The sequence below is a fragment of the Diplotaxodon limnothrissa genome, linkage group LG23, assembly GCF_057381915.1.
Source record: "Diplotaxodon limnothrissa isolate DT_005_m linkage group LG23, D_limnothrissa_male_GT1.1, whole genome shotgun sequence".
Lineage (NCBI taxonomy): Eukaryota > Metazoa > Chordata > Actinopteri > Cichliformes > Cichlidae > Diplotaxodon > Diplotaxodon limnothrissa.
Window position 1 is genome coordinate 28,559,744 of NC_140617.1, and position 26,483 is coordinate 28,586,226.

Sequence of the window (26,483 nt, forward strand, 5' to 3'; positions counted from 1 at the left end):
GTTAAGAATAACAAGTATATCTTAAAATGTTTGCAATAATGAAGCGTTTCAGTACAATGTAGACAAAAACGAAAAATAAAAAGAAAGTTACGGATCAGGACTCTCCGATCCTTACTGCGCATGTGTAAAGTCTGACCGTACAAATCGGGTCTACCCGATCCGTACCGCGCATGTGCAGATGTTTTCTTCTTCTTCTGTTCGTTTAATGGCAGTTTACTCCCCAGTGTACGAGGATACCGCCACCTGCTGACCGAGCGAATAAACCCTATTATAAACTGAATTACCGTCATTACAAACGTGTGTTAAATCTGATTTAGCGATAGTCGAGTGTGTTTATGCTTGTCTGTGAGGAGAGGATTGTTGGAATAGTGATGATGATGTGCGCTATCACTGTCAATTGTCAGTAAACACTTAATCTGGCTGATGAATCTACACGTGAGATATTACAAAGTCTGCATTATTAACTCTGTAATTAGGCGCCATTCTTCTTATTTTACGGCGCTGTTGCTCAATCGGGGGACGCACATTGTTACCGTACTTTTTACTTTAGTGTTCTAACGCTACTGTTTTTTTAAGCAAGCTCTCGTCGCGTTTGGTGATTTTATTTTGAAAATCGCTAAAGGAAGTGGAGATTGACAACAACCGGAAGAGTTGGTAAATAAACCGTGTTCAGATCCCGAAGAAACTCAAAGAGCATGCTGAACATCTGTAGTAGGACAGGGCGGTAATAAGACATGGAGGACAAACAGCGGGAGCAGCTCGGAGGAAACCCGGACTGGATGTCGCGTTTGCCGGAGGAGCTGCTGGACGTCCCGCTGTGGAACCTGGCATTACCTGGTAAAACAGGAGCAACCAGTTCAGCCAGTTCAAGACAGAAAAGAATAGAAAACACTCTCATACAGATCACGTGTTTATTTTAAAAATATAATTATCCTTAATTTCAGGTTAAACTGTAATAAAAAAAAATTGTCTCAGATGCTTGTTGACAGGCTCTTCTCGCACCACAGGCAGCCATGACAGCATGTCCTTCAGCCTGGATGTCTCCTCTCCTGTGGTGAGATCGGAGTCCTGCTTCCTCAGACTGACTGACAGGCTGTTCCCCTGCTGTACTCGACCCTGTGTTTACCGCTGGGCCACCACGCAGGTATTTTACGGTCCCCCTAAAGGTGAAAGAGAACCAGGAACCTGCACCACCTCAGGTGAAGCTCCCTACCTCGTAAAAGGTTTGGGGAATTCATCTGAGGTTTTGATAATTTGATAATTACTGAACTACCGTAGTTTGGAAGGAGGAAGGCAAGGCAAGGCAAGTTTATTTGTATAGCACAATTCAACAACAAGGTGGTTCAAAGTGCTTTACAGAGACATTAGAAACAAAAACAAATAAAAAGCACGATTTAAAATTGATTAAAACAAGCAAACAAACAAACTAACTAAATAACAAACAAACAAAACAGTATGTAAAAAAAAAATCTAAACGGATAAAATCAGAACAGTAGATAAAATCAGTAGTTAAAATGTAAGTTTTGAAGTTTAAGCTTAAAAGTGTGGATTTGGTGCTTTATTCAAATGCAGCTGAGAATAGGTGAGTCTTCAACCTGGATTTAAATAAACTGAGTGTTTCAGCTGATCTGAGGCTTTCTGGGAGTTTGTTCCAGATATAAGGAGCATAAAAGCTGAATGCAGCTTCTCCGTGTCTGGTTCTGACTCTGGGAACTGATAAAAGACCGGATCCAGATGACCTGAGGGATCTGGATGGTTCATACTGGGTCAGGAGGTCACTGGTGTATTTTGGTCCTAAACCATTCAGAGCTTTATAGACCAGCATCAGAACTTTAAAGTCTATCCTCTGACGGACAGGCAGCCAGTGTAAAGACCTCAGAGCTGGACTGATGTGGTCCACTTTTTTGGTCTTAGTGAGGACTCGAGCAGCCGAGTTCTGAATGAGCTGTAGTTGTCTGACTGATTTTTTAGGTAGACCTGTAAAGATGCTGTTACAGTAATCAAGCCTACTAAAGATGAATGCATGGACTAGTTTTTCCAGGTCCTGTTGAGACATCAGAGCTTTTATCCTTGAAATATTCTTGAGGTGATAGTAAGCTGATTTTGTTATTGTCTTAATGTGTTTTTCTAAGTTTAGGTCTGCATCCATCACTACACCCAAATTTCTCGCCTGGTTTGTGGTTTTTAGGTGTATAGATTGAAGTTCTCTGGTGACCTGTAATCGTTTTTCTTTGGCGCCAAAGACTATTACCTCAGTTTTGTTTTTGTTTAGCTGGAGAAAATTGTGGCACAACCAGTCATTAATTTCCTCAATGCATTTACCAAGAGCCTGTACAGGGCCTTGGTCTCCTGGTGACATTGTGATATATATTTGTGTGTCATCTGCATAGCTGTGGTAGTTTATTTTGTTGTTCTTTATAATCTGTGCCAGTGGGAGCATGTAAATGTTAAACAGAGGGGGTCCCAAGATGGAACCTTGGGGAACTCCACATGTGATACTTGTCTGCTCAGATGTGAAGTTACCTATTGATACAAAGTATTTCCTGTTTTCTAAGTATGTTTTGAACCAGTTTAGTACAGTTCCTGAAAGACCTGCCCAGTTCTCCAGTCGTTTGAGTAATATGTTGTGGTCAACTGTATCAAATGCTGCACTGAGATCCAGTAAAACTAAGACTGACATTGTTCCACTGTCTGTGTTCAGACATATGTCATTGAACACTTTGGTCAGAGCGATTTCAGTGCTGTGGTTCTGTCTAAAACCTGACTGGAAGGCATCATAGCAGTTATTCTGTTTTAAGAAGTAATTGAGCTGTTGAGAAACTGCGTTTTCAATGATCTTACTTAGAAATGGGAGATTTGAGATCGGCCTGTAGTTGTTCATTTGTGTCTTGTCAAGATTGTCCTTTTTCAGTATAGGTTTTATTACAGCAGTTTTTAGTGGTTCTGGAAACACACCTGATATTAAAGAAAAGTTGACGATCTGTAACAGGTCTGACTCTAAAGTCTTTGAGACCTTTTTGAAAAAACTTGTTGGCAGGACATCTAAACAGCAAGAGGAGGAGTTCAGTTGACCTATGATGTCCTCCAGGTCTTTGCTGTTAATAGGGTGAAACTGTTTTATGGTGTTTAAACAGTTTTTCGGTGGACACAGTACATATCCTGGATCTGCTGTTGATGTACCAATTGCTTGTCTAATCTTTTGGATTTTTTCTGTGAAGAATTTGGCAAAGTCATTGCAGGCCATGGTTGAATGAAGTTCAGCTGGCACTGACACAGGAGGGTTTGTTAGCCTGTCAACTGTGGAAAATAAGACCCGAGCATTATGACTGTTTTTAGTGATGATGTCAGAGAAGTAGGACCTCCTTGCACTCCTCAGTTGTAAATTATAATTGTGAAGTTTCTCTTTATAGATGTCATAGTGAACCTGGAGGTTTGTTTTTCTCCATCCGCGCTCAGCTTTCCTACACTCTCTTTTTTCATTTTTCACTAGTGTGGAGTTTCTCCATGGAGACTTTTTCCTTCCAGAGATAACCTTCACCTTAATGGGAGCAATTGTATCCATTACATTTAACGTTTTTATGTTTGATCATGACTTACTGTATACAGTACTGTGTAACGAGCCGCCCCTCATTTCTTCATATTTTGCTTCTAATCAGACTATCTTCATGTTTTTTTTTGTTAAAGTGGTCTTGAGTGGTTCTCCAGGCTTTCCGAAGGTCCTTGAATGTTTTTCTTTGGACATCTGGATGCTTATTTGATCATTTCCCCCCAGTACTTAAACCATTTTCAGAGGAATGGTTTTTTTGTTTGTTGAGGCACTTAACACTAAGGTATGACTCATTCCAGCATCCAAAAAAGGCTCCTAACGCAAAGACGGAACAAGTGTTGTGTCTACACATGCAAATATCTAACCAACTTTAAACTGTATCTTTAAGCGTTTTGTTACTAGAAGCCTGTCACAAAAATGGGTTGAATGTTAGAAAAATAACAAAGATAAGGGTTTAACAGACATAAAATGTTCTTTTTAGCACTACCAGCTGAAAACTTGGCAGATCTCAGCAGTGTGTCATTAAAAAGTTTGAGGAAGCTGCACAAGTGCAGAAAAAAGAAGAGGCGGATCTATAAAACTATTTTAAAAAAGTGACTAGCAAGTAACCTGAAACAGGAAGAAAAAGTTGAGATATGTCATACTATGCAAGAATTAGACTGAAAATCAGAGACAACAGGTGTGATGGAGTGATGAATGCAAATGTGAAATTGTACAGAGGAGATCAGGAGAGAGATACAGCCATCTGTACAACATGGTGGAGTCTCTGTCATTGTTTGGTTCTGGTGTTTCAATATTCATTCTCTTTCTTGGCTACAGCTATCGGTCCTTTCTGATCAGTGTGATCTTGGTGTTCGTTTCTTGGACCTGCGGATCGCCAGAAAGCCAGCAGGGAGCAGCAAATTGTTTTTCGCTCACGGCATATACACGCTAATAACCGTCAAGGTCAGTAAACTACACCAAAACGGCATTGATACTCAGAGTGAAAGCTAATTTACAGCAAATTTTAACGTCTGTCTGCATGCAGGAGGCTCTGGATGAACTGGCCGGCTGGCTGGACGCTCACCCCAAAGAGATTGTAATCATTGCCTGTTCACACTTCGAATCTCTAAGTGACGAAGACCACGCCCATCTGATGGAGTTCATCCTTCTGCTGTTCAGAGGGAAGCTGTGCCCACCACAGGTAGATAGACATTATTAGGATAATGATTGATTTCTAAAGTTTAATAATGCCAAATATTCACTGCTTTCAGCCTCTCAGATAAGGATTTACCATTTTAACTTCAGCAGATATAAATACATGGAACTGATCTCAACCACAGGCTCATTGGGAACCCCCGACTAAAACGAATGCATTTAAGACTGTAATCCTGCAATAAATCCTTTAATCATTTAGGTCATGGTGTTCAGTTTCTGTTGAAACTCTTTTCGACTCAGGTGTTTCAAATATCAGAGGTATTGCTCTAGTCCAGAAACCTGCTAATATACCACACCACAAACGTCACGCTCCGAAAATTAAAACGTGTTGCTGTAATCATGTTATTAGCCTGCATTGGTTTTGGCACAGTGTGCCTAATAAACTGACAGTTTGATTCATGTGTATGCATGCAGGAAACTCCCACTCTGCGGTCATGTTGGTCAAAAGGTCAGCAGGTCATTGTTTCCTATGACGACCAGGAGCTGCAGCACCCTGGGCTGTGGAATCGGATACCTTATTGGTAAAATACATAGACTGTATGTAGAAGGGTTAGACAGACTTCGTAGCTTAAGTGTCTTCGATTCCGTGATTTCGGTTCTGATTACTTTCTCTGGCAATATTAGCTGTTCTTTTTTTGTTTGTTTGTTTGTTTGTTTTGTTTTTGAGCATCTTGGTGTCTCAAAAGTATTAATAATAGATGTTGGTACAGTGACTTTAAACCACACTGAGAACAGCAACAGCCAAAGGTTCAAATATGACATAATTGGAGTGTCATATTTTAATGTGTGTTCACTGTCAGACATAATACGTGCTTGTTGGTTTATTTATAAATGGTGTGACATGGTGTGAAATACAATATTAAATATGTAAACACTGGTTGCATGTAATATATACACGTATGTAAAGATAGTTTGTTTCCTCCTATTTTCAAACCTTAGACCTTATGTGGTTTTCTTGGTCTTCTTCTCTCCCTCCTTCTTTTTGGGTCTTTGACTGGTGACCAAGACTGGTGGCCATTAGGGGAAAAAAACAGATTTAAAGCAGTGCCTGATTACTTTTACTTTTCAAGGCTACTGTCTGCACAGTTGGTCATGTCACTAACACTGAAATGATTGAACCTGTCCTGTGTGTTCAGGTATGCTAACAGCCCAGATCCTAAGAAAGTGATCACCTATCTGGAAGGCCAGCAACGGCAGGGAAGACCAGGTATGAGGTTGTTAGAACAAGTAGTGCAGTGAGGGAAAGTAGTAGCATTACAGACCTGTATTTAAAATGTTAGAGCAAAAGTACTGGATACAGAATATACTGTAAAGGTAGTTTACTGGATTTAATAACCTGCCAAAGGTACAAATGTTAGTTTGTACATATATATGCATCCCACACAGCCTGTGATGGCTTTCAGTACCACTGTTTCCTCTGATGCTGCTTCTTCTGCTGTAATTTTTTTTAATCATCAGGAAGCCAGTGGATAAAATTGGAGAGAAACTCCACGGCAACACAGCCACGCCACATACAACTATACTTGCTGCTAACAATGTTGGACACTTTTGCGGGTTTATGTAGTAGGATTGACAGATTCAATGCAGAAGTATAATTTATGCTTAAGCTCAAAATTCAAAGCGTATTCAGACTACGCAGGTTTTCAATAAAAATCCAACATGGATTCGGATTTGCTGCCCCCATGTGGCGAACGTTTTTATTGAAAGTTGAAAAGGTTTATTCAAAAATTTAAATGAAATGTTTTTATTAAAACAGAATAATTCCTTTAAATACCAAATTTCTAATATTCATATACTGTTGATTGAGCCACCAAAATATATAATATAATTATTATTAACCTTTTTTTTTTTTTTTTTTAAACTCTTGAGATTAAAAATCTTTTACAAGAACGTCCTGGACAAGATGGACAGAAGTATTCTCATAAGTTTAATAATATAATAATGTCAGTGACGTAGTAAAAATACTCTGAAGTGTACTGCTTCTGCAGCTAGCTGGGATTTATTTTACCTCAGGTTTTATTTGCTGTTCGTTTCTTTAAGCACCGGCCTTACAGACGGTTTTGTTTTCCAGATGGTTTTTACGTCACTGGTCTGAACCTGACAGAGACCATGTTTTACGTCTTCCTGCACCCTTTCCAGAGCATGAGGATGTTGACGTTGAACTCTCTCTCACTGCTTCTCCAGTGGGCGGGTGAGCAGCAGCCAGGACCCGAGGGAGTCAACATTATGTGCTGTGACTTCGTCGGTATGAGCGAGTTCTGCTCGCTTGTCGTCGAGCTGAACTACAAACTGGTGGGCAGAGGCTGCAGGAAGCTGCCAGCATCCTCCAAAATAAGTGCCAGTTAATAATTTTGTGAGCCTGCCATCCTGTTTATACAGTTGTGTGCTTGATGTTTTTGTTTTTTAAGCATCACATTACCGTCTACATGTTTATTCAGGTTAATTTCAACATGCTTTACCTAAAACTATAAGGAGGTACACAAGTTACATGTTCTTTACACATTCACTGTGCAAGTGTAGTTAAAGTTTTATATTTTGCACTACTGGACACTTTTCCACAAATATTTGCACAAATATGACAATCTATATATTGTATATGCATTTTCTTTTTTATTTTGACTTATTTTTAATTTCTAATTCATTTTTCTTTTTCAATGATTTTTCTTACCTCATAACTCGTCTCTGTGCTGTGAACTTTTCTTTAGGGATCAGAAAGTCTTATCTTTGCATTTCACAATGCCACATGTTACAAATTTTAGTGTTTACTATCAACATCACGAATGCTAGCAGCCTTTTAATTAGCGTACAGCTATACAATAGTTAGCTTGGAGAACAACGTGCTGAATACTAGGTCTCTTGCACTATATCTTGTATGATGTTACATTTCTTTTTTGTTTTACTGTAAATTAATCAAATGCTGGTATTTCTAAATAAATATTTTCATATTTATTTTTCACATTGTATTTTATAAACAGCTGTGTGGGTGCTGTTTGGTGATTAGCATTGTCACCCCACACCAAGCAACTCTTGAGTTTGAAACTTTGCCTGCGTGGCTTTCTTCTACAGTCCAAAGAAACGCATGGGTTATGTCACCTGGTTATTCTACATTTACCGTCACACTGCCTGAATAATAAAAATCTGTGATTTTTGTACCTGGATTTGTTTAGATATTTAGAATCCTCAGACGATGCGCACAAACAAAATGATGAAGGCCTGGCTAAAAATGACTACTACTAATAATATAATAATAATAATAATAATTTTCAGTTTTCCAAAACGCCACAAGCTACAAAATGTTCAGGATTAAATAAAATAAATAAATTACATGTGAAAACAACAACAACAAAACAACAACAAACAAGAACTTATAGTTGTTTACTTTTTTCATACCAAGCTTGATGTCCAAACTTTGACTTAATTAGCAAAAAAGAAGCAACATCTGTCAGATATTCAAATATTAAAAGTATAGAAAAAAAAACTTATTTTTTTAGACAAAAGGTGCATTTTTTAAAATCTCATTTTTAAAAACCACAGCCTCTTCTTTTTAACATCTATTAAATATTTTGCTTTTTTTTTTTTTTTTTTTTTTTTTTGCTGCATTACTGAGACCTATGGCTATTTCACCAGGAAAAATTAGCCTTTTTTGGATAGATTATATTTCTAACAGTGACACAGAAGAGTCTATTGATAAGAACCCAAACCCAGGGTAAAGTGGTTCAGTGAAGGCACCACAGAAAAAGGTGTACAGGTGAATCTGTGAATCAGGCAAGACTGCGTAGAAAGCCAGAGTGCCTTCAGTCCAGTCTAAATATACTCCCACTCTTTCAGAGGCAGAGGACAGAGGAGCAAGGAGAACTGTTTTTATATTATTGTGCCAGGCGTAGATGTTTTTATCATTGAACTCTAAATTCCATGATTTCTCATTCCATCCAAGCCTGCTGCCATCTAGAGCTCCCCTCCTTCTGACGCTTTTGTAAGTTGCTCCAATATCAACACCTCCTTTCCACTCCACCTCCCAGTAACAGCGGCCTGTCAGACCCGTTGTACAGAGCAGCTGGTAGCACCAGTCGAATCTGTCCGGGTGTTCAGGATATGGCTGCTTCTCTGGTGACAGTCTTACTTTTCTGTTATTCTCAAACAGGACAACATTTTTGTGGGCTGTGTTTGGGTCCAGTGTTAGTTCACATGCATCTAAGGAATACACAGAGAGGAAAGGGTGAAATACAGCAGTAAGTCTGAAGGTTTTAAATCAAACCAGAAATATAGTGTTACATCTTATATACTTACACTTCCTCAGACCAGATTTCAGCCTCTGAAGACCACTGTGGTCCTCGCTGGAAGGGGAAAATCAAAGTCAGACCAGACTGGAGTCCTTTAGCATTTCTACAGTTCCTGTACTCCAATGTACATCATACCTGAGGGAGTCCAGTCTCCAGTTTGGATCCTTCAGTCCCACAGATCGTAGCTTTACTCCCAACTCATCTGGATGGTTATAACTGAGGTCAAGTTCTTTCAGATAGGAGGGGTTGGACCTCAGAGCTGACGCCAAAGACGTACAGCCATCTGCCGTGATCAAACAGCCTGACAATCTGCAAGAGTGCAAAACTGAAGTGATCCATCCACCTAAAACTAATATATAATTTGCATGATAATTGGTGCAGATGGTCATATGCAAGTGAGACAGTGTAAAGTACCTCTCAAGTGTCTTTCAAAGCAAAGAAGTAATTCCTCAGGTACAGCAGCTAGTTTTAAAAATGGTCTTGTTCAAGATTTGCAAAAGAAACAGAAATGTGCTCATAAGAATCTGCACTCAGTCTGTCCACCACAACTATGAATTCATTAGTCTGACTTCAGACAAAAAAAAAGCCCTCTCTTGCTTTGTACACTATGCTATCTGAGAAGTTAAATGAAAATGTTTGCACTTTCATAACTGTGGCTGTTTGTGCATACTGTTTAGTGAAGATGTTTTATTTATTTATTTATTTTTTGCTTTTTTTTTTTCTGTTGTGTAGGTTTAGGTTTTTATTAATTATTTAGTTTTATTGACTCTGCAGCAGTTTTAAATGTAGCTCTTAAGGGTTATTTTCATTGTAGTTTATAACCTTTGTCTTATGGAGATGGAGTGTGTGTGCAAACACAACATTAGTTCAGTTTTATTTACATTATGCCAATTCACAATAACAGTCACCACAAGTTGTTTTTTTTATATTGCAAGGTAAAGACCTTACAATATTAGGATGAAGCCCCAGCCACCAGTTGATCCCCTATGAACAAGCACTTGGCAACAGTGGAAAGAAAAAAATCCTTTTAACTTGAAGAAACTGCTAGCCAGGGTTTAGGAAGGGGCAACCATCCTGACAGCAAATCGTCTACTAGGAAAAAAAATGGGTCCCCTTGTCACAGTTGGCTGCCTGTCCAGTCTTTTCACAATGACCCTTACGGTGCAACACATATTCCTCAGATGCATACCCAAACGTTTGTAGTCTACAGTGTGGGCTCCTCAGTCCAGCAGAAAGCAGTTTTACTCCTGAATCTCGTAGGTCATTGTTACTCAAATCCAGGTGTCTCAGACTGCAAGAGTCAGAGCTGAGGACCAGTGAGATATATTGACCACATTTCTCTGTGAGATTTGTGTGATTCAACCTGAAAAATTAAGAATGTTTCTCCATGTAATTTCTGTGATCCATTTACCTTTGACTTTCATTATCATAATGAACAAAATATGTATATATATATATATATATGTGTGTATATATATATATATATATATATATATGTGTATATATATATATATATATGTATATATATATATATATATATATATGTATATATATATATATATATATATGTATATATATATGTATATATATATATATATATATATATATATATATATATATATATATATATATATATATATATATATATATATATATATATATATATATATATGTGTATATATATGTATATATATATATATATATATATATATATATATATATAAAGCTTAAACATATTTAAACTATGGTACAAACCAAGCCAAATTAAAGGATATTAGAAGTCTCAAGCATTGGCATATTTATAAACACCAAAGATTAAGTCAGAAACTCTGTAATTAAAATTAATTAAGTGATGTTAAAACAATAAACAGCACTAAAATAAAATTAAAATGTTTGGCTAAGTTAGTGTAAAAATGTGACCTCACCTCAGAGTTTCCAGTCTACAGTGTGGACTTGTCAGCCCAGTAGACAAAAGCTTGATGCCCGAATCCCACAGGTGGTTCTTACTTAAGTCCAGCTCTCTTAGACTGGTAGACTTTGACATCAGAACGTCACAAGTTCTTTCTGATAACCTGCAGCCACTCAGGCTATAGGATTAGATTCAGTAAATGTGCGATTTGGATTTTATATATATATATATATATATATATATATATATATATATATATATATATATATATATATATATATATATATATTTATTAGGGGTGCAACGATATTCGTATCGATATTGAACCGTTCGATACAGTGCTTTCGGTTCGGTACGCATATGTATCGAACAATACAACATTTGTAATTTATTTTATCAATTTTCCTTCTGACGATGCTGTCTGTGTTGAGCGCTCAGTGAATCTGTGTTCGACTACTCTGCCTAGGCTGCACTGTCGAGCGCAGATCCACTGAGCGCTCAACACAGACAGCATAGTCAGAAGGAAGAGAGCAGGGCAAGCTAGCGAGACAGAAGTTAAGCTCTACTTGCAACAGGCAAATTGAACCTCATTCAGATCTGGCGTTTGGAATTATTTTGGTTTTCATGTGACGTATGACCCTGAAGGTAAGCGAGTCATGGACTAAAGTAAAACAGTATGTTGGATGTGCCATGCAATGCTCAATTACATTGGTGTGAACTAGTGTGTTAGCGCAGTTAGCTCGTTAACGTGTTTGCCGTCTAGCCCCATGCACGGAGCGATCGGCGGTAGCTCGTTAACGGAGATTTGCCGTGTTGTGGCGTTAAGGTCATTTCAACGAGATTAACCTGAAAGCACTAGTGGGAACACAACGAATATGACTGCACATTTACGCTGACATCATCCTAGTGCAAAGACAAAAACAACGAGCATCCTACTAACTTTAGCCGAGTCATTTAGACAGCTGTTAGCACATGATTCTCCTTATGCTGCTGAGAATATAGCCCAGAAGAAGCGGATAGTATAGCTTTTATTTTGGAAAGAGCCATTTCTCTGTAATAAACTCTCTTTTCCAAAGATGAGCGATTCCTCAATCAGATACAGGGCTTGCAATATCGCTAGCCCGACGTCCTGGAGCTAGCGATTTTTTTCAGTCGGGCTACCAAAATCTCTCTCTTCCCTGCCCGTCGGGCTATTGTAGGAAAAATATATGTCAATGCTTTTGCATTCTTTCAGAAATGTAGCTGGGTAATTATGTCATTGGCATCAGTGAGCCACTGTCAATATGTGACATATTGAAGTCACGTTTGAATTTGCGCTTGTTTTTTTGCTTTCACTTTGCAATCGTGCGAACTGTGTATAGAGAGCGTGATGATAATTTGTGCACCAATTCCTCTGACATCGTCTTATTAATCGTTAGCTTACTATGCAAACATGACAAGTGAAATCTCCCGCAGCTTAAACATGTGAGAGGTTGATCGCGCAGAGAATCGCTGAGCTTATGTGAGTGAGCGTGTAAAAGCATTTCAGTTCTGCTGAGCCAAATAAGACAGGTCAGGGTGAAGAAGTGACAGCCAAAGAAAAGCTTACCACAAAACGGAGAAGTTATGACAAATCAGACTATAAGGCAAAAAGAAAGTGCAGCTTTATGGTTTCATGGACAAAAGAATTTCTGTGGCTGCAATATGATGAGCTAAATAACCGGGGCTGCACATAAGTGGTCCACAGGTGCGCATTCGCTGTCAAAATAAAAAACACGCACAAGGGTTAGGGTTAAATTTAAAAACTGTACTTTTGAGTTAAAATATATATTTATAATTTTAATAAATGACAAATTAAAAATGCATGAACATTTTTTTGTATCGAAAAAATATCGAACCGTGACACCAAAGTATCGAACCGAACCGTGAATTTTGTGTATCGTTGCACCCCTAATATATATATATATATATATATATATATATATATATATATATATATATATATATATATATGGAACATTTAAATATGTAGGATTAAGGTATAAACCATTCTACTACCATTTAGGTATAAAGCATGGCAGAAGAGATTAGAAAACTTTAAAATGTCAGTAACTGTTATAAACAGTAGAACAGAGTGTACCATGACATAAAAATAACTTTCTATATCCATCGCACTGATATAGCTTTTTCATTTAGGTGCACCTACAAAAAAAGATTGACACAAATTTTGCTCAAATTAAAAGTAACAAATAACCAAAACCGACATTATGTATAGAAAGTATTAGAGTTTACAAGTTGAAATCTGACCTGAGAGTTTTCAGGATGCAGTACGGACTATGCAGTCCTGCAGACAAAAATGTCACTCCGGAATCCTGCAGATCATTGTTACTGAGGTCCAGATCTCTCAGACTTGAATACTGGGAGCTAAGAATTGTTGAGATGTCATTGCAGCATTTCTCTGTGAGGTTGGTTTGAGTTAACCTAACAAATGAGATACAGGTCTTTAACGTGTATACTTTAGAGCATTGTAGACTATGTTTTTAAAAAGGTCAATTTTATAGAAACTTGCAGTATCCATAATCAAATACAAACAAAAAGTTCTCTGTACCAGGTTAGCTGTTTTATTTATGAATAAGCATCTTATAAATAAGAAACATTTTACCAAAGGACAAAGCATTTGCAATTACATCTAATGTCACAGTTGCAGAATCAAGGTAGCCAAATATGTCTTAACCTGACCTCACCTTAGAGTTTGGAGTTGACAGTGTGGACTTCCAAGTCCCTCACAGAGCAGTTTTACTCCTGAGCTCTGCAGGTCATTGTCACTCAAGTCCAGCACTCTCAGACTAGACACCTTTGTGCATAAAGCTGATGATAACCCTTGACAGCATTGCTCTGTGAGACCAGTTCGACTCAATCTGATAAAATAAAAAAATACATCTTAAAATGTTTTTAGACCAAACATTTATGGGATGTGATACAGTGGCGTAGGAAACGTGTTTTGTGTAGGCCAAGAGAGTTTGATGGAAGTTGCCATCACACTGTCTCTATCATCACATCTCTTGAATAAAAAAAAAAAGCCAATGGGATTTTTAAAAAGAGATTACTTTTAAAAGAGATTATTTTTAAAAAGAAATTACTTTTGGATGATTCTGCAAAATAAGTTCTGCAGGACATGTTTTGGAAATTTACATCTGTTTTTAAAGATAAATTTGATTATGTTGATTGTAATGTTGAACAAAATATGCAATTTTTAATGATCTCTGAAACATAAATTCCAAGTAATAAAATACAAATTTCAGGCTACAAATGAATAATATCAAGTTGTGTGACTTGAACATCATCGATACGCTTCTGTAAATGAAGTAATGATGCTAATTATCCCCCAAAACTGGAAATGTCTGAATTAGGTACTTGCTAGCAAACACCTTCTCAGGGACACTTGAAATCTTTATAATTCTGTTGTAGAACACAAGTCTGAAGGTTAGCCACAGATTTTATTATAAGCATGTAACCAAAAACTAATTTTAAAAAACCTAATGACTTTAAGATCCAAATGTAAAACTTTAACATAAGTCATAATCCAACCGGAGAGTTTCCAGTCTGCAGTGCTGATTTCCCTGTTCAGAGAAGAGCATCACTCCTGAATCCTTCAGGCTGTTGTTGCTCAGGTCCAGCTCTCTCAGATTAGAGGAGGTGAGAATGAAAAACAGCGTATCATGACTTTTCTCTGACAGATTACAACCAATCAGCCTGTAGAAGAATTTAAATCAGTGCACAAATTAAAAACAAAACACAACATACAGAATTATTTTAAATATCACACCACAGATTATTAATTGCTATGTAAAATAGGATATCCCGACCTGAGTGTTTCCAGTCTACAGTTTGGACCTTTTAGCCCAGCAGAGAGTTGTTTCAGTCCAGAGTTCTGCAGATTGTTGTAACTCAAGTCCAATTCTCTCAAATGAGAAGTCTGTAGAACTAATGACAGCTCTTGACAGCATTTCTCCGTGAAATTGTTTTGGTTCAACCTGGTAATAAGATGAATATAAACATGTTTTGTTTAGACATTTACCATTTCTGTTCAATTTTTAGCAGTTTCAGCAGAAACGACTGTGAAAATTTGCCCAAAATGTGTTGATCAAACCTTAGCTTTTCTAGGCTACACTGTGGATTTTTCAGTCCAGAAGACACCAACTTCAGTCCTGAGTCCTGCAGGTTGTTGTTTGTCAAATCAACATCTCTTAGAGTGGAAGACTGAGCGCTAAAAACTGAGGCCAAACCTTCACAGCATCTCTCTGTCAGATTACAGCCACTCAACCTACGTTTATTATTCATACAAAAGGGAGCAATGTTAATCACAACAAAAAAATCTACTGATATCTGCCAAAATGTATTATTATATGTTGGCCAGATACGTAGTTATTAAATGCATGTTCATGTGGTCACCATCAAGAAACTACTGAAAGTAATTATGGTATTAAATTCAGGTTTTAAGTACCCAAGTAAACAGCTCTGTATTTTCAGTGTGTTATTTCAGATCCTGCGTAAATTATATAAAAAATTTCCTTCTCATATAGAGGATGCATCGTTCATAGCTTTTAAATCACAGCTAGAACATTTAGAAAATAATGCATGCAGATCTAGTGCATTAAATAGCCCAAAAACGTTCCTAAAAACTACAGCAAAATTTAAGATACAGAAACTCTGGAACAAAGACTCAAAATCTCATGGTAATTAAAATGAGCATTTCTCCAAAACAAAACAACCAGACTACTTAGAAAGAATCAGGAACATTGATCAATAATGGAATTTTGCTGAAGCTGTAATTGTATCAACTGCCAGTATGTCATTAAACTCATCAGAAATAGTGAAAATATAGTTATTAATGAAGTTGAATGATTTCATATTTTTGTTTTACTTTCTTTCTGTATTTACACATCCCATGATTTCCTTTTTTAAGCTTTTCTCTTTTAGCTTTCTCTTTGTTTAATCTATTTGTATTTTTTAAACATATACATGCATTGATTTCTAAGTAAATTATAATTTCCTGACTTACTTTATTTTCAGCAGATTAAGCTAAATGCAGTAGTTCTTTAGCAGTTGTTTCCCATTTTTCAGGAAACTTACAGAGATTTGTTGGAGGCTTTGACCACAGGCAGCAGCCTCAGAAGACCTTCATCAGAAGCAGAGTATTTCTTCAGGTCGAACATGTCCAGGTCTTCTTCTGATGACAGTAAGATGAAGACCAGAGCTGACCACTGAGCAGGAGACAGTTCATCTGGGGAAAGGGTTCCTGAATTCAGATACTGTTGGATCTCCTCAACCAGAGAATGGTCATTCAGCTCATTCAGACAGTGGAACAGGTTAATGCTTCTCTCTGGTGACAAACTCCTCCTGATCACACTCTTTATATACTCAATTGTTTCCTGCTTCCCAAGAGAGATATTTCCTTTCTGTGTCACCAACCCACCAAGAAGTGTGAGATTTGTTGGCAGGGAAAGACCCAGAAGGAAGCGGAGAAACAAGTCCAGGTGTCCATTGGGACTCTGTACAGCCATGTCCACAGCACTTTGGAAAAGGTATGATAGCTTAGATTTGTCCCTGAATAAATTTGACCACCAAGTTTCAGACTGAAACAGATTCACGCCAAAGTTTGTCAAAGTCAGAAAGACATAAAGAGCAGCTAGAAACTCCTGAACGCTCAGATGGACAAAGCAAAACACTTTCTCCTGGTGCAGCCCCCTCTCCTCTTTAAAGATCTGTGTGAACAATCCTGAGTACACCGAGGCCACTCTGAGATCAATGCCAGATTCTGTCAGGTCTGATTCATAGAAGATCAGGTGACCTTTCTGCAGCTGCTCATATGCTAGTTTTCCCAATGACAAAACCATTTCCCTGCTCCCTGGATTCCAGTGTGGATCCACCTCAGCTCCAATGCAATACTTGATGCTCCACAGTTTTGCTTGAACCACCAGGAAGTAGATGTACATCTCAGTCAAGGTCTTAGGCAGCTCTCCTCCTGCTCTGGTTTTCAGCACATCCTCCAAAACTGTAGCAGTGATCCAGCAGAATACAGGGATGTGGCACATGATGTACAGGCTTCGCGAAGTCTTTATGTGAGAGATGATCCTGCTGGCTTGCTCCTCTTCTCCAAATCTCTTTCTGAAGTACTCCTCCTTTTGTAGGTCAGTGAACCCTCTGACCTCTGTCACCATGTCAACATATCCAGGTGGAATCTGATTGGCTGCTGCAGGTCGTGTGGTTATCCATAGCCGAGCAGAAGGAAGCAGGTTCCCACAGATGAGGTTTGTCAGCAGAACATCCACTGAAGTGGGCTGTCGAGCATCAGTCAGGATCTTATTGTTTTGGAAGTCCAGAGGAAGTCGACACTCATCCAGGCCATCAAAGATCAACACAACCTGTAATTCCTCAAAGCTGCAGAGTCCCACTTCTTTGGCTTCAGTAAAGAAATGATGAAAAAGTTTCACCAAACTGAAATTTGTACCCTTCAGCAGGTTCAGCTCTCTGAAGGTGAATGGAAATGTGAACTGGATGTCCTGGTTAGCTTTGTCCTCAGCCCAGTCCAGAGTGAACTTCTGTGTCAAGACTGTTTTCCCAATGCCAGCCACTCCCTTTGTCAGCACTGTTCTACATGCCTGATCTTTACCTGATGAGGGTTTAAAGATGTCCTCACATGTGATCGTTCTTTCTGGTCTGGCCGGTTTCCTCACAGCAGTTTCAATCTGTCTGACCTCGTGTTCATTGCTGACCTCTCCAGTCCCTTCTTCTGTTATGTAGAGCTCTGTGTAGATGTCATTCAAAAAAGTTGGGTTCCGCGTTTTAGCTGTCCCCTCAAACAAGCACTGGAATTTCCTTTTTAAACTAAATTTAAGTTTACGCTGACATACTGCAGGGGATTCTGCATAAACACACAAAAACAACATATAAAATTATCCCTCACAAGTAAAGTTAGAAATAATGTTAAAGTTTAGGTTGCTGACAATTTTGAAAACTAAAACCACAGGTACTTTTACAAAAGGTTGTTGTAGCTTCTATGTGTGAAATATGAAGCCAATGCTGAACCTGTATTCTTTCCAACAAAGAACAAACTTGCAATTAATCAATGAAAAACATGCAAAGACCTAAACTCTGCAACTTTTGCACTTTTTACTGTCTTCAGCTTTGAAACCTGTGTGACTGAGATCTTAGCCATGTACAAAAAAAAAATCCAAAAATAAGATCTGGTTTTGTCAAATCTATATTTTCAAAATAGTGTAAGTTTAAAAAAATATACAAACAAATAAAAATTACAGGATTATGGCCATAGTCACTGTCCCCATTGTTACCTGTGGTTTCATAACACCAAGATGGCCACAGTCAAAACATTTAGCTTGAAGCACTAGCAGTAAACTGACAATCAGTCAGTGATGACGAATGGGCTTCAAGTACATAATAAACTCGTTAATCTGTTATACCTGCATTAACTGCTCAATGTGGAGTTTAAAGGGCATCTTTATACTGTATATTTGTTTCCTTTTTCTCATTGTCTTCCTTCCTCACATACCATCCATTAAAATGCAGCTGTAAAATGTTCTTACTGCTCTGCAGAGAATCAGCCAGGTTCTCGTGGTTTATTCTTCTCAGGAAGTGCAGTGCGATGTTTTGAAATGCCTCTCTGCTGCTCCTCATGCCCTCATTCATATCGGTGTCCATTTCTCCATCTGAACACTTTGATTTTAAAAGCCTTTGCATTCGCTTCAACTCGTCTTTCACAAAAGTGAAAATACTCTCCTCAAGCAACTGAAAAATTATATAAAAAGATGAAACATATACTGTGACTAAAAAACCAAACCAAACAAATCAAAAACTGCTGAGACTTTGCTAAGTGCACACTGAGACAAATTTACCTTAAATATTGAGTCTATGTCTGTTTGATGGTCCTCCACACATGAAGCACTATGAACCTCTGAGATGTCCTGATACAGTCTGTGAATAAAAATGAAACACACTACACTAAAAAAAATTATCTTTTTGATAAAGAATGACAATCTATTTTACTGGAAAACTGTTTTCCAGCATGTTGCCACTTCAAGATCATTCTCAACATGGTTCTCTTGTTGCACAAAATAAATCCAATAATTCATAAATAAAGTGCAGAAATTGGTAGAAAAACTGTGTAAATTATAAGTTATAAAGTAGTTTTTTTTTAAATTAATAAAATTTGTAATAAACATGCAAAGTCGCAAAAAAGCCCCCCATCATTACTAAAGTTTACATTGCGGGGTTCCACAGGCTCAATACTTGGTTCACTGCCATTTTAGGGTTTTATTGAATATGCAATGAAATGCCAGAGAACTGATCCTATGGATTGCAAAGATCTTCAATGTATTTTCAGTAAGTGCCACATAAAATATATGTATATATGGCTACCAATGATATGGCAGCCATAATAATGATAAACATATGTAACTAGCAAGTTACCTCAACTGTTTTGTTATTGATAAGGGGCCACCACAGCAGGTAGCTCCACATATTAAGTCTGGCAGATTTTGTGATTCTTGCTCTTCCTAAGGAAGCCTACAAGGGATTTTTCCCAGAGAATTAACTCATTAACTCATTGGCCCAGTTTTCCAACAATTTACAGTGTTTTAACGTGTACCAGTATTAGATTTATGACAGTTTTAGGGTTTCAGTATGTTGCCACAAGTCATTTTGACGTGCAGTCTAGAGGAAACGTCACAGTCCTGATAATAATAGAATGAATAAAGAATAATGAAATGAAAAAAATGTGTTAAAAGTTTAGACTGCAACATAAAATCATTACTACTTACATACTTTGCTCCTTAACAGACTTGATGTGATGTTAATAAACTGAGGTTATATAGTGACACGCTAACTCACTCTGTGCCAGAAGTCTGCTTTCTGTTAAAAGCAAGAGGTGGCTCCTTGGAGTGGTCACTCATGACCGAATCACAGCTGGATACAGGACAACCAGGCCTCACCTCCCCAGTCCTGGCAGAGAAACACCAGACAAAAGCATTATTGTTATGCCAAAAAACTGTTTAATAAATGCAAGTGTAGCAGATACTGCAGTGGACTAACTCTTTTCCAGAAGATTGTTGTCTATTAAAAGCAAGAGGTGACTCCTTTGAATGATTGGTCTTGATCGAAACAGAGCTTGGTGCAGTTGATGTAGTCTGCTGCTGCTCCTGGCTTCAAAACAAGAGAGTTGTTAGTCTCACTAGTCATGTAGGAAAACCTGGACATATCTGAGCAAGATTCCTATGTCTTGAGTCTACTATTGTTCGCGTTGCTGACACAACTGCAGTGCTGCGTTTACTCATTCTCTCTTTTTCTTTTTTTCCCCTTTCTTGCCTGTCCTGTTTGGCTCTTTTGCCATCAGAATTATTGTCTAAAGGCGAAGAAAGATGCCCAACAGATTTACTTTACCAAATGGACCATCCCAGCCTTGCTGTAATGGTCTATTTGATTCACCTTTTATTGTTTATTTTATTTTATTTTCACTTGCTAAATACGGGACAGATTTGACTGGGGAAAAGAAAGGGGAGAAAGAAAGAGGGAAAGAAAAACAGCGGGGAAGAGGGATGGGGATAAAGGGCAAAAAACAAAAACCAACAAAATAAGCAGACAAAAAATACATATATCAATCACCTGGATCACCTGTTGAGAAAGAAAAAAAAGAAAACAAGCAGAAAAAAAAGAGAGCAACATAATAAACAACATCATGATGATCTATGGGAATATATATCGTAAGCACATATGGACACAGACATACAGGCACACACAGATACAAACATCCATTCCCACCCTCATGCTCTCATATGCAAATACTCAGCACTTACCCAAAGTGGAAACAGACATAAAGAGACACTGTACACACAATCACACTCCCCAAGTGTATTCTATACCCCAGGTCTAGGTACCCTTGCCCATGGAGGGGGAAACTGCACCCAGACCCAGGTAGTGTTACCCTTTTCCCTGGGGTGGAGAGAAGCAGACTGTCCCGACTCGGCAGCAGCAGGGAGGCCCCACATTCCAGACCCCAATCGGACGGCCAACTCCTCCTAGCCCCCCGCTCCAGCAGGCTGCAGAGAACGGGGGTGTGTGAAGACTCCAAACCTCCCTCCGCCCGCTCATATGTAGTGTTGATGCATGTGTGTTCTAAGATGCATTTAAAACCCAGGAGGGCATGGAGCTACCTGCCAGAGAGCAGCAGGTAAGCGCATAGCCCCTCCTGATAGCTCTCAATGTCTACATGTATTTAAAATTGAGAGGTGGGCAACGACACCAGGGGTGAGGTTGTACACCCTGATGGTCTTTTGGATTCCGTGTAGCTTGCCCACCCCCAAGATACTATATGTATGTGTTATGAGAGTGTGAGTAATGTGAATGTCTATGTTGTGAGATAAAATTGAGGCACAGGCAGTCAGAGGGGGACAGAGGGGGGGATGCATCCCCTGCACCCTGGTGACACACCCCTACCCCAAGGCCCTGCATGTGTGGGTGATTGTGGTGGAGTGGGAAGAGGGAGGCAGCTGGAGATGGGGAGGGAAGGAAGGGAGAGGCAAGTGACCCCTCCCTGGGGCCAGCTCCCCCGCTGACCCCAGTAGGCACCCACACACTCTGCAACCCGCCATGGAAAGGGGGCCCAGGCCCATCCGGACCGGGGCCCAGTTCGGCAGCGCCGCCTGGCCCCACAGAGCCCGGGACAGCCCACCCGACCCCACCACAGAGAAAACTGCACCCACCCTGTCATCCACTCATCTTCCAGACTACACAAGACAATCGACGCCCAGGCTGAGGTCTTCCTCCACCTCTCCTGTATCTCCCCCTCCTGCAGAGAGAGTTCCTGAAGGGAGGAAAGCTCCTGCAAGATGTAACAGCCTCCCCCACCTGTTTAAGAGTCCCCCAGGTGGCTCGATGCACTGGCGGCACCCTGCGCCAGGGCTGGGCCCCCATACACCCACCCGCCCACAACCCCGGCAACACACCAACCAGGACCCAAGCCCCCGAGGCCCAGCCAGGGCCCCAGCCCAGAGACGGAGCACCCCCAGAACCCCACGCCCGTCCCGGATCCACCCAGGGGCAGCCAGGCTACCAGGTCAGTAACCCACGTCCATCAGCACAGACCCTCCCCTAGCCCCGCTGCACGCAGCCACAAGGAAACCGTCACCTAAGAGCCAACAGAGCCCCTAATAGGACATGACCGTTACCCCGGGTTGAGCCCCCCAAGGAAGATGCTCCTGGGGAATCCCCCAACGCCCCAAGCCTGTCCCTACCCCCACACCAATCACAACAGCAAAGGTGGGACCAAACTATGACCCCCCACCCCCACTAGGTGATGGAGCTGATCAAAGGAGCCCAGAACAATTGATCTGATGTGGTGGCAGAGGCTGTATCAAGACTAATGTAATCTAATAGGTAATTTCTATATTGGTTATAATTAAGATTATTTTTTATATTTTTTCAGTTCATGAGGACTGTTTTCTTGGCTATGCATAGGGCAGTGAAAACCATTTGGGCGATATTCTTTTCTGAAGTGACATTATCTAAGCTGCCCAACAAACACACTAAACGGACTTCGATAAGTCTTCACATATCTCGCGAGAAAACTTCTGAACTGGTGGACAGAACCAAAGAGCGTGGATATAATTGTCCGGTGAATTGGTTTGGCAGTGTGAGCAGTTGTTGGTAGACGTAATGTCATGAACTGGCTGTGTGGCAGGCAGGAAATAGGACCCAAACGCAAACTCACGGGAAAACAGGACTGAACTCAAAATGCAGCTTTATTGCTGACAAAAGATGACAAAAGATAACAGCGATACAAAATAACATGAAACTAAACTGGGAAGTACTAAGGAACGGACTTACAAGAAAACACACGGAGGGGCACAAAGTCACGAGGGAGAACGCGACACAGAACTGAGGGAGACGCAGACATAAATACACAGAGAGTTAACGAGGGAAGTGGGAGCACACGGGGAACACAGGTGACACTGATAATCATAACAAGACACGGCAGGAGTGAACGCAACACTGACGGGAGACGGACAACGTAAAAAAGGAAGTACACAGAGGTTCAGACAGGAGGAGAGAGAGCACAGGGAGAACACAGACATAACGGGCTGGGGAAAACATGGAATAAAACACAAGGAGAGACGAGGGCTCACAGATACACAGGGGCACACAGGAGGTAACCAAATAAGGAACATCTTTAACAGAACCTAGGAACCACGGCATAAGGAACAAAATACAAAAATACAAGAAAACTAAGAATGCTGGGCCAATATGGCCCAGGATCATGACACGTAAAGCCCATCTTGAACATCCGATGACCTGTATAGTGTACTCTATGTAGTATTTTGTAGTGAATTAATTGAAGACTGGGATTTCTAATTAAATGAAAGGTTTTTAAGCAAATCTGAGACCAGAAGTTTTGGTCTAAGTTAACTGATAAATCCGCTTCCCATTTTGCAATAGGAAGTGATATTGATTCATCCGTTTTAGAAAGCATTCTGTATATTTTGGAAAGTAATTTTGGGGTTTTAAGAGTAAGAAATTGAACCACACTTGGTGGTGTTTGTAGTTCAACTTGACCCAGTTTAAATTTCTTTTTTACTATGGATTTAATTTACTCATTCTCAGTCATTCACAGCTCACTGACAATAGTGCTGGCAAATTATTCAGCAGGATCAAGTTTTCGGGGATACAGATAACTGACAGCCTCTTAATACGTCAGTACTGGTTGAAAAGGGCTGACCGGCATCTGCACATCAGGCACTGCAGCAGATCGTCTTCACTGTGTCTATATGCCTAAATACATTGAGTTGCTGCCATGTGATTGGTTAATAAGATACAAGTTAATAAGCAGTTTAACAGGTGTACCTAAGGATGTGGCCAGGGAGTGTGTAAGTGTCAGAAACACAAGTAACTTACCTCTGAGCTTCAGTGGGCCCACAAAGTTCCCCTGGTGTAGTGTTTTTAGAGGGAAGGATCCCATCATTTTTCCCTTCTACAAGATCCATGGTGGAGCTCATATCTTTATACAAAATACACCCAACTTACAAAACATCTGAGACTAAAGATTGCTTTCTAGAACACGTCAAGGATATTGTTAAATTCAACACATATTTTCAAAGTGTTGTCAGAGCTTCCAATATTAATTATATTTCCTCAAAAGAAGCAAATACCTTTTAAATTCTTATCCATCAAATCATCAGTATTTTCTGTAATGTCTGTAAAGGAGAAACAGAACATGGAGTTTGTTGTTTATTATTATTTTATTATTAAGACCCTGCATATATTGGACTTGCACATATGTTTTCCACACTCACTGAAATGGCAGCACAGATTACTTTTTATGAATGATGACCCCCACCCCCTCTTCTGATCTCTATTTTAATTTTAGTTAGTTTAATCTTAGTTAGCTCACAATAAATGGATTCTAATTTATTGTTAGATTATTTTCTTGCTCGGTGTTAAGCTCTTAATATATTCACACTTATATAGTGTTACTGGCCACTCAAAGTGTCCATAAGTTTTACAATACTTACTACTTCCTCATGACTATTTATACTACACCAAAGTGTATCTATATTAGAAATACTGAGTAGAAAAAATGTGTTTTACTTTATTATTACTCCCCAAAACTAATTACAACTAAATGTGAAATTAAGCCTGAAGAGTTTGTATTAAGGATACTTTGTCTTGTGGGGCACCTTGTCTTGACTGAGGTACATCAAAGTGAACACAAGCTCGTTAACAATTACCTTAGTATTGTCGCATTTATGATATGTACGATTTATACAAATCGAAAGTTTGTGTTACAAACTGTTTATGCTGTAAAAAGTAATTTGGATTAACGTTTGTGACAGGCTGCTTATACATGTGATGTTTTTAAATGCTTTTTACTTATAATTCTTGTACTAATGTCGAGGGCTGCAGCTATCGATTATTCCATCGATTAATTGAGTAATCAGATAAGAATGAGTTTTGTCTTATTAATGAGCAATATTAAATAAACAAAAGGGAAAAAAAAACACAGGTCTTTCAATATCAACTGCTCATTTCCATTATAAAATTGCAATATTTAAAATCTCTAACAACAACAATAACAACTAAACCCTTTAATTTTATGCACATGTCTTTTGAAATCTATTTTTTGTAGTTCTTTCCAGTTCTTTTTCTACATATTTTAGTAGAACTTCTGGAGGCTTACTGCAGATTTGTGTAAAGCAAGCGGAAGTGGATGAAGACTCTGGCTCCAGAGTGTTTTTAGTCGCAAATGTAGGCAACGGCGCGCTACAGAGCCGTGTGTTAAACGAAGCATCGAAGCAAAGAATTTGTGTCGAGTTTTTTGGCTGTACTGTCTCCAACAGGGTCAGGAGATGCTGCACTTCACTTGTTCTGACCTAAATGCATTTTAAAGAGAGAAAATAAGATTTTACAGTACCTTTTCATGGTGACAGTAACGCTCCAAGCTCACTGAGAAAATCCACCATTGAAAGAAGTGCACAAATCCCACTATCACGCCCAGGCGTGAGTCACACCAGGGCGTGTGACAAAGGTAGAATAAACGTAACGCTCCCTGGGCTTTTTCCTTGCAGGCAGTCAGTGCCTCTGCTCTGATTCGGAAGCATTATAAAGCCATAACTAGTAACCATAGGTGTTAAAAATAAAGACATAACATTTTGCGTAAGCTTTAGTTATACCAGTACGTTTCCATAAAGCTGCAAATCTGATAAGGAAGCGTGCCTGAAGTCGCAGCTCAGGGCAAACAAACACACATCACAGGCTGAGGATGAATCACAAAGATAAACTTGGACCGCAATGAAGCTTCAAGTTTCACTCTGACTGGAGAAAAAACTGTGACATGATGAACAAATAAAACCTTTAGTGATGTTAAAATGGACTTCTTACCATAAAACAGGGGCCTCTGCACACTTCTTCACTCTGCACTGCTTCTTTTGAGAAGCCTGATTCCTGGCTTTTCTCTTCTGCATTTTGCTTAGTGAATAAAAATAACAGCCTATATTTGGCAATCCTGCCTCTGCACTCAGAGAAACTTCCTCTTTCTTAGTTTTTTCTCCCCTCAAACTGCAGTCGTTGCTTTGTTTTGCTCAACACTTTGTACAGTTTTTGCTTCTCTTTTCTCACCTTTCTAAGAGCTGCAAATGATGAGTTCACTGTAAGTTCATTTAACTGCTTGCATTTTAGCCTTAGCAGGATTTTTCCAAGGCAACTTTATAATACATGAGGTTTCATGTGAGTAATTAACTTAATGGAGAAGAAAATCAGTACAACAGGTACCAACAAGACTGGAGAATAGAAGGATGTTTGTGTTCACAGGATTTTTACCATGGGAACGGGTAATTAGGGTTAATTCAGTCTTGGATTTAAGATCCTCCTTATGACTGCAAAACTTGTTTGAACATCATCACATAAGCTTTGCTGATTGTCAGAGTAATTTTAGTAAAATCAGTTCATTCTGCCTGGCAGCTTCATATTTAACATCATTTGTCCGATATATCCAGTCTCCCTCCTC

The 26,483-nt window shown here is 39.1% G+C and overlaps 2 protein-coding genes across 2 annotated transcripts; one reads left to right on the forward strand and one right to left on the reverse strand.

Annotated features, from left to right (window-relative positions):
- Nucleotides 1-658: 658 nt before the first annotated feature.
- LOC146608245 (PI-PLC X domain-containing protein 1-like) lies at nt 659-7,250 on the forward strand. Its single transcript, XM_085348126.1, has 7 exons — nt 659-837; nt 1,008-1,144; nt 4,367-4,492; nt 4,575-4,730; nt 5,159-5,265; nt 5,881-5,951; nt 6,816-7,250. The coding sequence occupies exons 1-7, from the start codon at nt 735-737 to the stop codon at nt 7,088-7,090; spliced, it is 975 nt and encodes a 324-aa protein (XP_085204252.1). The 5' UTR covers nt 659-734; the 3' UTR covers nt 7,091-7,250.
- Nucleotides 7,251-8,396: 1,146 nt separating this feature from the next.
- LOC146608246 (NACHT, LRR and PYD domains-containing protein 3-like) lies at nt 8,397-25,431 on the reverse strand. The gene is made up of 18 exons (XM_085348981.1): nt 25,392-25,431; nt 24,130-24,174; nt 23,876-23,978; nt 20,021-20,131; nt 19,820-19,930; nt 18,826-18,904; nt 18,517-18,718; nt 16,046-17,837; nt 15,063-15,236; nt 14,779-14,946; nt 14,501-14,665; nt 13,657-13,830; nt 13,220-13,393; nt 10,950-11,111; nt 10,214-10,387; nt 9,160-9,333; nt 9,032-9,078; nt 8,397-8,935 (listed from the first exon to the last, which is right to left on the reverse strand). The coding sequence occupies exons 2-18, from the start codon at nt 24,146-24,148 to the stop codon at nt 8,397-8,399; spliced, it is 4,368 nt and encodes a 1,455-aa protein (XP_085205107.1). The 5' UTR covers nt 24,149-24,174; nt 25,392-25,431.
- Nucleotides 25,432-26,483: the final 1,052 nt, after the last annotated feature.

Bases quoted from the DNA above. Each gene is read 5' to 3' on its own strand.
- LOC146608245 (XM_085348126.1), top strand. From the start codon at position 735: ATGGAGGACAAACAGCGGGAGCAGCTCGGAGGAAACCCGGACTGGATG. The intron at 1,145-4,366 runs GTATTTTACGGT...TCTTGGCTACAG, and splicing joins ACCGCTGGGCCACCACGCAG to CTATCGGTCCTTTCTGATCA. The intron at 4,493-4,574 runs GTCAGTAAACTA...GTCTGCATGCAG, and splicing joins ACACGCTAATAACCGTCAAG to GAGGCTCTGGATGAACTGGC.
- LOC146608246 (XM_085348981.1), bottom strand. The intron at 18,905-19,819 runs GTGAGTTAGCGT...TTTTATTCACAG, and splicing joins AAGCAGACTTCTGGCACAGA to ACTGTATCAGGACATCTCAG. The intron at 17,838-18,516 runs GTAAGAACATTT...GTGTTTATGCAG, and splicing joins GGCTGATTCTCTGCAGAGCA to AATCCCCTGCAGTATGTCAG.